General features: G+C 44.9%; 1 protein-coding gene across 1 annotated transcript in view; it reads right to left on the bottom strand.

Moving 5' to 3' along the window:
- Positions 1-1,305: 1,305 nt before the first annotated feature.
- LOC311141422 (syntaxin-binding protein 1-like) overlaps positions 1,306-11,265 on the bottom strand; it is a 40,621-nt gene continuing 30,661 nt past the window's right edge. Inside the window, exons 18-19 of the mRNA XM_084176748.1 lie at positions 6,876-7,030; positions 1,306-2,595 (exon numbers count right to left, since the gene is read on the bottom strand). Of these exons, the coding sequence (XP_084032874.1) occupies positions 2,522-2,595; positions 6,876-7,030 (229 nt within the window). The 3' untranslated portion in view covers positions 1,306-2,521. The remainder of the gene's footprint in view (positions 2,596-6,875; positions 7,031-11,265) is intronic.

Raw genomic sequence — 11,265 nt, 5'->3', positions numbered from 1 at the left:
GAATGGAATAAATGGAACCGTATCAAACATATGGAAACCAAGTTTGATTCCGTTCCATTTATTCAATTCCAGCCAAATAAAATGTGATTTAAATAAAATGTGATTTGATTTGATTACAATGAGCCCTTCCTCCTATAGCTCCTCCCACCAGCCTCCTCTGCTGTCACCACAAATGGGTGGTTGACACTGTTCAGTTGGCCTTGAGCTTCCTTCACAGTGCTCCACAGAGAGACTAGTATTATAGAGCTATCAAATAGGATAGCACATATGACTCGATGTACTGCACTTTTCTGTATTATGTCAGGCAGGAGTTCTATTTTAGCTATGCATTCACTCATTCACTACGTAAGGAGATAATTAGTGACACATTAAAATATAGCTGCAAGTCGAAGCTGCAGCACTGCTGGGTATCCAGTTGTAGAACAAAACATAGTATTAATTTAGATATCCTACCATTCACCCAAATATTTCATTTCTTGAAGTAACCCCCACAATATTCAAACGCTGTAGAAGTATGTTGGCTCCCCCTGGCTGTGTCTAAAGCAAAGCCAAGTCCTGCGGCCTGCTGTGATGATTATGTTTATCCAGCAATATGGGGCGGCAGGTAGCCTGGCGGGTAGGAGCGTTGGGCCGAATCCCCGAGCTGACAAGATAAATATCTGTCGTTCTGCCCCTAAGCAAGGCAGTTAACCTCTGATTCAGAGGGGTTGGGTTAAATGCGGAAGACACATCTCAGTTGAATGCATTCAGTTGTACAACTGACCAGGTATGTAAGTGGTACTGCAATATTATAGTTCTATTACAGTACTACTATCACAAACTCTTACAGTTTAGTTCAGGGGACCCCATACTAAATGTATGTGCTAGTCTCTCAGATATTTTGTTTGGACCCTCCAGATAACTTTTTTGTAACATCAAAAGGGGCCTCCCAGATCAGCAGCAGTCCAATCCATCCATCCGTCAATTACTAAACTGTTTGCTGATACAGTGCATTCGGAAAGTATTCAGACCCCTTGACTTTTTCCACATTTTGTTACGTTACAGCCTTATTCTAAAATGTATTACATTAATTAGCTTTTTATTTTTTATAAATTTGCACACACACAAAAAACTTTTAGCTTTGTCATTATGGGGTATTGTGTATAGATTGATGAGGAAAAAAACAAACAATTTAATCAATTTTAGAATAAGGCTGTAACGTAACAAAATTTGGAAAAAGTCAAGGGGTCTGAATACTTTCCGAATGCACTATACATATTTCAATAGTCATTTAGTAATGTAACAGTACAAGATCAACTTTTATTTGAAGCCTTTATTGGAGCTTTAGTACATGATATTTGCAGAAAGGGTACTGTTTGTGATAAATCACTTCCAAGCATCAAATTCTGATAAGTTATACAGGTATTACAGAAATTAATATATCTTTAATAAATAATAGATCACTCTAATAGAAAGCTAACAAATCACTATACAACAACAGCAACAATGACAACAAATGAGTTTGCATCATGACAATGTCAACACTGCACTGGAAAATGACTTTAACTACTACAGGGAGAGGAAATAACAAATCAAATCAATATAGTGACATAATGTTAATGAACAGAGGCAGACAACTAAACTAATAGAGGAAGAACTTTCCAATGCTTGATCGCTGTCCAACTACAGTACTGTTTACTACAGCTAAATGACCACTAGTACAGAGCGGCTTCACGTTGGCATTTCCAAAGTTAGGATAATCACCATCAAAACATTGATACAGCATGGCATATCTTCTACTAACTACTGATTGCATGAGACGGAAGATGTCTCTTATTTTAAAACGGTGGTGATGTTTCCAAATTCTAAAATTATTTTTCCAAATACTGAAAATAAATAGGTATTTTTGCTCAATGTTCCTGGAATGTTTACAAGCAATGAGACAAAAGTTACATGATACTAAAAACAGACAGTCTTAGAAACACAGGAATCTTATCAATCTTTTTGAGGGGGGAATGTTATACATAGATCCCATCCCACTATCATCACAGTTGGTGCCTTTATATTCCTGACTATCTGAAATATGATGAGCACTCTACACCAATCACCAGCCAAAATCATTCCTCAATTTCCACCTACACTAATCTAATCTCCTGATTGGCTTCCTTTTTAAGGAAGTGCAACAACAGCATCCTGAGATGGCAGTGTACATCCACTGCTCATAGTATCAACAGTTATCCAGCGCAAACTCAATCTCTACTCTTCCATCCAATCAAATCAGGGTGTATGTACAGTAGTTCAAACATTATGTGGTTCTTGGTGCTCTGGTTTTGAAGGATCTTATTTAATTCGATTGAAACATGATATCTGAATACATGACTTGGATATGTTAGATGCTGCCATTTGTTTTCTTCTGTCCTGTTATGTATAGAGTAGAAGGGTTTGTTATGTCTTGGATCCTTACTATTCATGTATGCCAGATGGGGGAGTTTGGAGGTTAGGAGAGGGACAACTACAGCCAGGGGGCTCTTAGCTGTTCAGCTCAAACATCTTCTTGCTTATCCATCTCTTTGAGGGTTTGAAGAAGGCGTGTTGGGGTGAAGATATTGGTTGATCCTGCAGCAGAGAGCGAGAGAGAGAGAGAACTTGAACATAGGCCTACACATATCTTCTCAGTTTGAACTGGACTCGTCTGTTAATTATAGTACAGTACAGTTCCAAATTGGAATGACATTGAGAGAAATACACAGACAGCAGAAATCCCATATAAAGACATGGGGGTTCAGCTTTTAGTCCAGGAAAGAGTATCATATTCAGGGAAATATAACATTTCTCTGCCAGTCAACATGATATGCACGGGCAGCAACGCAGGAAATGACAATAGCTGCTGCTTCTCTAAACCATGTAATTTTCAGCCAAACGACAAAAACATACAGGGGTAAAAAGGCTTAATTTAAAAAACATCTGTGCAATAAATATTACATTGCTAAATACAGTACAGACATATTGCCTTGTGGATTGTAAATACAGAAAAAGGAGCTCTTGACAACTGTCTACATACAGCACACCACAAGAACAGATCTCGGAAGGACAGATACAGAGACCACACACAAGATAAACAGAATAGACGACAGCATCACCGACCAAGTACACACAAGGAATGAGAACAACCAATCCACTGAACCCTGAGAAACAACGGGGTAGCTCATAAACAGTGGAATCAGAGTTTGCGTCCCTATGGGCCCTGGTCAAAAGTAGTGCACTGTAATGGAAACAGGGTGCCATTTGGGATGCACAACAGGGGACTTAGAGCCCTTGGCACGGTTTCCCGAAAGCATATTAAGTTCATCGTTAGAATCTTCGTAGGAGCATCGTTAAATCTCCAAGCGGTTTCCCAAAACCATTGTTACTAAAGTTGCACTTGAAAACGCTCGTTATTTACCGACTGCCTCAGAACAAGCTAAGTGCATCGTTAGATATTTTTTTGCCCTTCCGCGTCACTTTATACACAGAAGATCTCCGCTAAACATAGAATCAAGCTGTTTATCTGTCTCTCTATGACCCCCATAACTTCGGAATGAAGTTGACTACAAATACAAAGTTGGCAATGTCTTTGCAATTGTTACAAACAAGTGAAGGATAACCGAAAACCGAGATGACTGTATAAAAAAAAGGCCTCTAGGCTACATAGGCCTCTGCATATACAGTATTTCAACCATATTGAAATTAATTTAATGTTTAGTCGATTGAGTTCTATTTTGCTAACTGAAGTCTACACTGTCTGTGTTTTTTGCTTTAAAATATTTAATGATGTGTAACAACATGTGCGCATTGATGTGCCAAATCTGTGATTTAGTGCATTATTAGGCTACAGGGTAAGTATTAGAATAAGCCGCCTCAATATTTGCAGCCATAAGTTGATAATATCTCTCTTGGACCTGATCCGTCACCAGTATTGTGGAATAATGATAATGTTAAGGTAAGATTTGAATGGAGAAAGCTGATCCGAGAGCAGCTGTGCCTTTCTTTTGATCCTATCAGTATCAACACATGCCACAACGACGCACTTAGTGAATGTTCTTTCTGCGTAGTGTTTTTGGAAATGCATGTTGCATTGTAGGAATTGTAGGAACGATGCATCTTTAAAACACTCGAAAGCCTAAGTTCCATCGCAATCGGAAAAGCGGGCCCAGGGCCTGAGGACGGGAGGTGGGGTGAGACTGAGGGAGATCAGAGAAGGTGGGTTCACATCACAACAACTATCTTAACTTCTCAGCGTATGTTCTCATTCTGCAGGGGTAGGTTCTGGTTCTTCAGGAGCAGCGTTGGGGTCCAGGAAGTCAGGGTGCTGCAGCTCCTTTAGGTATTTGGTGGGAGTGAGTGTGTGGGTGGAACCTAAGGAGGGACAAAGGTTTTCACATTGCACCCTAATCTCATTCTCTGTTTTTGTGTAAGGTCTCCATTGTCTTCCGAGTGGAGATCGAGTCATCGCACTTTATCTGATATAAAATGGTAAGGTCCCCTGAAAGAAAAATGTTAGTGGCAAAAGAAAATATGAATGTAAAAGGAGTTAACATGTGTGAAAGGATGTTCTCCAGATAACATGAATTGAGCTTCTTTTTCTGTCCTAAATGGCACCCTAAAGTAATGCACTATATAGGGAATAGGCTGCCATTTAAGATGCAGGTAAGTCATTTAACTTGACCTAGACTTGGCCTGTAATAGATAACTGATCTGTAGATCAATGTAATTCAGTACCTTCCTAGAATAACTGTGTCCCTGTCCCTGCCCCTGGTGGTATCCATTCCATGCACTCACAACACACACATCCTCTATCTGATACATTCTCAGAAACACCATCTGATCTGAGCCCACTAACAAACTAAGCAGATTCCACCCAGTAGCAGCAGCAGCAACAGCCGAGTCAGACACAGCGGAACAGCACTATAGGATTTCAACTGTATATTCTAATGATTTCCACAGTTCCTAAGTATAGATAGAATTATTCAAGATAGCTAGGTGGCTAATGCTAACATTAGGTAGGTGGCTAACGTTAGCTAGGCTACCTCCCACGCCCTCCCTTTGGCAAATCAGACCATAACCACCACCTTCTTCCTGCTTACAAGCAAAAACTCAAACAGGAAGTACCAGTGTCACGCTCAATACGGAAGTGGTACGATGAAGCGTATGCTAAGCTACAGGACTGTTTCGCTAGCACAGACTGGAATATGGGATTCATCCGATAACATGGAGGAGTTTACCGGCTTCATTAATAGTGACAGTGGGTACCCCAACCAGAAACCAGGGATACAGGCAACATCCGCACTGAGTTAAAGGCTAGAGCTGACGCTTTCAAGGAGCGGGACACTAATCCTGCTATGACCTCCGACGAACCATCAAACAGGCAAAGCTTCAGTACAGGACTAAGATCAAATCCTACTACTCCGGCTCTGACACTCGACGCATGTGGCAGGGCTTGCAAACTGTCACGGATTACAAAGGGAAACCCAGCCGTGAGCTGCCCAGTGACGCGAGCCTACCAGATGAGCTTCTATGCTCGATTCGAAGGCAAGCAACACTGAACCATGCATGAGAGCACCAGCTGTTCCAGACAACAGTGTTATTTCGCTCTCCGTAGTCAATGTGAGTAAGGTTAACATGTTAACATTCGCAAGGTCGCATGGCCAGACGGAATACCAGGACACGTACTCAGAGCATGCACTGACCAGCTGGCAAGTGTCTTCACTGGCATTTTCAAACTATCCCTGACCCAGTCTGTAATACCAACTTGTTTCAAACAGACCACCATAGTCCCCGTGCCCAAGAACACCAAGGTAACCTGTCTAAATGACTATCGCCCCGTAGCACTCACATCTATAGCCATGAAATGCTTTGATAGGCTGGTCATGGCTCACATCAACACCACCATTCCAGACACCATCCCAGACACCCAATTCGCATACCGCCCCAACAGATCCACAGATGATGCAATCTCTATTGCACTCCACGCTGCCCTCACCCACCTGGACAAAAGGAATACCTATGTAAGAATGCTGCTCATTGACTACAGCTCAGCATTCAACACCTCCAAGCTCATCACCAAGCTCAGAACCCTGGGACTGAACACCTTCCATAGACTGTTCTCTCTGCTACCACACGGCAAGCAGTACCAGTGCACCAAGTCTGGAACCAACAGGATCCTGAACAGCTTCTACCCCGAAGCCATAAGACTGCTAAACAAGAATGCTAAATAGCTAATCACATGGCTACCCGGACTACCTCCTTTGACCCTTTTTTGCACTAACTCTCTTGCACTGACTCTATTCACATACACTCACACATACTTACACTGACACCCCAGCACACACACACACAACATGCGCACACATGCATACTGACACCACACTGACACTCACACACACTCACCGAACACGCTGCTGCTACTGTCTATTATCTATCCTGTTGCCTAGTCACTTTACCCCTACCTATATGTACATAGCTACCTCAATTACCTCGTACCTCTGCACATCGACTCGGTACTGGTACTCCCTGTATATAGCCATGTTATTTTAACTTGCTATTGTTATTCGTTATTCACTGTGTATTTATTCCTGTCACTATTTTTATTTATTTTTTATGTTTTATCTTTCACTCTGCATCGTTGGAAAAGGACCCATAAGTAAGCATTTCACTGTTAATCTACACCTGTGGTTTACAAAGCATGTGACAAATACAATTGTATTTTATTTGATGATCAGGCATACATCCAACTGGTGCATCCAGCCCATTGATATTGCCTAGGCCTATGTATTTATTCTCCGCTTATATTCCCATGTTAAAGAAAAACAGAACACAAAAGGGTAACACATGTAACCCTACGCATGCTGCCAACTCACCAATGATGGCCTCCCATTTGCCATTGGCTTGTGTGACCTCATAGACACAGCGCATCTCGCTGAAGGTCATGCCTCCGATGATGAAGATGATGACTCTGGGACCTGTCTTCATCTCTGTGGGGCCCTTGTTCTTGTGCCAGTTACCGTACCGGGCACTGCAATGAGAGGGGAAGATATTCAAGTAATTTATTTGGATAGTCCATCTATGATGAGACATACTGTTGAGATGCTACTGAAAGGCTAAAGAAAAGCTGATGAGATGTTGATAATAGTCTATTGACAGTTTGTTGAACATCTGTGGATGGACTACAGACACTTTCTTGCTGAACGTCAAAAGACATCCTGTTGACATGTTAGGATAATCTTTCAATAGTTTGTAGAGCGTCTATAGATTTACTACAAAATATAGATATAAAACGCAGCATGCAACAATTTCAAATATTTTACTGAGTTACAGTTCATATGAGAAAATCAGTCAATTTAAATAAATAAATTAGGCCTTCATCTATGGATTTCAAATGACTGGGAATACAGATATGTACAGTTGAAGTCGGAACTTTACATACACTTAGGTTGGAGTCATTAAAACTTGTTTTTCAACCACTCCACACATTTCTTGTTAACAAACTATAGTTTTGGCAAGTCGGTTAGGACATCTACTTTGTGCATGACACAAGTCATTTTTCCAACAATTGTTTACAGACAGATTATTTCACTTATAATTGTCACGCTCTGGCTCCGGGACTTTGTTTGTTGAGCCAGGGTGTGTTCGTTTTGTTGTGTTTTGGTTGTAGTGTCTTGTTTGGTCAATGACTCCCAATCGGAGGTAACGAGTGTCAGCTGTCGGCTCGTTATCTCTGATTGGGAGCCATATTTAAACTGTGTGTTTTCACCTTGTGGTTGTGGGTTTTTGTTCCTAGTCAGTCATTGTCACTGTGGACTTCACTATCGTCATTTATGTTGTTGTTTTCGTGGTTGCTTTAATTAAATAAAGTCAACATGTTCGCTAAACACGCTGCGCCTTGGTCCGCTTCCTTAGACGATCGTGACAGAAAAACCCACCACAAAAGGACCAAGCAGCGTGTCCAGGAGCAAAGAGACTGGACATGGGAGGAGGCGCCTGGTAAGGAGATCGAGAGGCTGGCGATGGCCCAGGTGGGCAAATCGTGGTCCTGGGAGGACATGCTCGGGGGCAAGGGACCTTGGGGGAAGATCAAGGCCCTGGCGAGAGAGGAGCAACGGCGTCAGCAGGGTCATCGTCGGAAGGACGAGAGGCAACCCCAAAAAGTTTTTTGGGGGGGGCACATGGCTTGGGCGGCTGGGCAGCAGGAGGCTGCCACAGAGAGACGTGGAGAGAAGGCTACCGGATTACGGGAGCCATTGGCGAGTAGAGGGAGGGAAGCAGTTGAGGCACGGCGTGAGAGACTGAGGTGTGTTACCAGTCCGGTCCGGCCCGTTCCTGATCCCCGGTTAAGGCCAGTGGTGTGTGTTCCCAGTACGGACCGGCCTGTTCCTACTCCACGCACCAAGCCTACGGTGTGCGTCGCCAGTCCAGCCCGGCCGGTTCCTGCTCCACGTACTAAGCCTACGGTGTACGTCGCCAGCCCAGCCCGGCCTGTTCCTGCTTCTCGCATCAAGCCTACGGTGCGCGTCGCCAGCCCGACCCGGCCTGTTCCTGCTCCACGTACGAAACCTACGGTGTGCGTGGCCAGCCCAGCCCGACCTGTTCCTGCCACCCGCACCAAGTGTATGGTGCGCGTCGCCAGCCCGACCCGGCCTGTTCCTGCCACTCGCACCAAACCTACGGTGCGCGTCGCCAGCCCGGTCCGGCCTGTTCCTGCCACCCGCACCAAGTCTACGGTGCGCGTCGCCAGCCCGACCCGGCCTGTTCCTGCCACCCGCACCAAGTGTACGGTGCGCGTCACCAGCCCGACCCGGCCTGTTCCTGCCACTCGCACCAAACCTACGGTGCGCGTCGCCAGCCCGGTCCGGCCTGTTCCGGCCACCCGCACCAAGTCTACGGTGCGCGTCGCCAGCCCGACCCGGCCTGTTCCTGCCACTCGCACCAAACCTACGGTGCGCGTCGCCAGCCCGGGCCGGCCTGTTCCTGCCACTCGCACCAAGCCAAGGGTGCGAGTCGTCAGCCTGGTCCAGCCCGTTCCTGCTACTCGCACCAAGCCAGGGGTACGAGTCGTCGGCCTGGTCCAGCCCGTTCCTGCTACTCGCACCAAGCCAAGGGTGCGAGTCGTCAGCCTGGTTCAGCTCGTCCCTGCTACTCGCACCAAGCCAAGGGTGCGAGCCGTCAGTCTGATCCAGCCCATTCCTGCTACTCGCACCAAGCCAGGGATGCGAGTCTTCAGCCTGGTGAGGCCTGTTCCGGCTCCACGCACCAGGCAAAGGGTGCGTATCGTCTGCCAGTTCTGGTCCATTCCTACCTCACGCGCCAAGCCAGGGGTGCGCGTCGGAGGTCCTGATCCAGCAAGCTGGGTCAGATCGGACTGGGGGCACTACGGGGGGATTGAAGAGGGGTGGTGGTCAAGCCCGGAGCCGGAGCCGCCTCCGAGGAGCAACACCCACCCAGCCCTCCCCTGTTTGGGGTTTTTGAGGCGCGGTCGCAGTCCGCGCCTTTAGGGGGGGGTACTGTCACGCTCTGGCTCCGGGACTTTGTTTGTTGAGCCAGGGTGTGTTCGTTTTGTTGTGTTTTGGTTGTAGTGTCTTGTTTGGTCAATGACTCCCAATCGGAGGTAACGAGTGTCAGCTGTCGGCTCGTTATCTCTGATTGGGAGCCATATTTAAACTGTGTGTTTTCACCTTGTGGTTGTGGGTTTTTGTTCCTAGTCAGTCATTGTCACTGTGGACTTCACTATCGTCATTTATGTTGTTGTTTTCGTGGTTGCTTTAATTAAATAAAGTCAACATGTTCGCTAAACACGCTGCGCCTTGGTCCGCTTCCTTAGACGATCGTGACAATAATTCACTGTATCACAATTCCAGTGGGTCAGAAGTTTACATACACTAAGTTCACTGTGCCTTTAAACAGCTTGGAGAATTCCAGAAAATTATGTCATGGCTTTAGAAGCTTCTGCTAGGCTAACTGACATCATTTCAGTAAATTGGAGGTGTACCTGTGGATGTATTTCAAGGCCAACCTTCAAACTCAGTGCCTCTTTGCTTGACATCATGGGAAAATCAAAAGAAATCAGCCAGGTACCATGTTCATCTGTACAAACAAAGTACGCAAGTATAAACACCATGGGACCACGCAGCCGTCATATAAGGAGACGCGTTCTGTCTCCTAGAGATGAACGTACTTTGGTGCGAAAAGTGTAAATCAATCCCAGAACAACAGCAAAGGACCTTGTGAAGATGCTGGAGGAAACAGGTACAAAAGTATCTATATCCACAGTAAAACGAGTTCTACTGTATATCGACATAACCTAAAAGGCCGCTCAGCAAGGAAGAAGCCACTGCTCCAAAACCGCCATAAAAAGCCTTGACTACGGTTTGCAACTGCACATGGGGACAACGATCATACTTTTTGGAGAAATGTACTCTGGTCTGATGAAACAAAAATAGAACTGTTTGGCTATTATGACCATCGTTATGTTTGGAGGAAAAATGGGGGGCTTGCAAGCACCATCCCAACCGAGAAGCAGGGGGTTGGCAGCATCATACTGTGGGGGTGCTTTGCTGGAGGAGGGACTGGTGCACTTCACAAAATAGATGGCATCATGAGGAAGGAAAATTATGTGGATATATTGAAGCAACATCTCAAGACATCAGTCAGGAAGTTAAAGCTTGGTCGCAAATGGGTCTTCCAAACGGACAATGACCCCAAGCATACTTCCAAAGTTGTGGCAAAATGGCTTAAGGACAACAAAGTCAAGGTATTGGAGTGGCCATCACAAAGCCCTGACCTCAATCCTATAGAAGATGTGTGGGCAGAACTGAAAAAGTGTGTGCGAGCAAGGAGGCCTACAAACCTGACTCAGTTACACCAGCTCTGTCAAGAGGAATGGGCCAAAATTCACTCAACTTATTGTGGGAAGCTTGTGGAAGGCTACCCGAAACGTTTGACCTAAGTTAAACAATTTAAAGGCAATGCTACCAAATACTATTTGAGTGTATGTAAACTTCTGACCCACTGGGAATGTGATGAACGAAATAAAAGCTGAAATAAATCATTCTATCTACTATTATTCTGACATTTCACATTCTTAAAATAAAGTGGTGATCCTAACTGACCTAAGACAGTGAATATTTACTAGGATTAAATGTCAGGAATTGTGAAAAACTGAGTTTAAATGTATTTGGCTAAGGTGTGTGTAAACTTCCGACTTCAACTGTATCTGTTGGTCACAGATACCTAAGTAGTGGCATGGATCAGAAA

The sequence above is a fragment of the Coregonus lavaretus genome, assembly GCF_964263955.1.
Source record: "Coregonus lavaretus genome assembly, chromosome: 14".
NCBI classification, from domain to species: domain Eukaryota; kingdom Metazoa; phylum Chordata; class Actinopteri; order Salmoniformes; family Salmonidae; genus Coregonus; species Coregonus lavaretus.
Note: the sequence above shows the minus strand (reverse complement) of the source record. Positions and strands in the feature narration are given on the sequence as shown.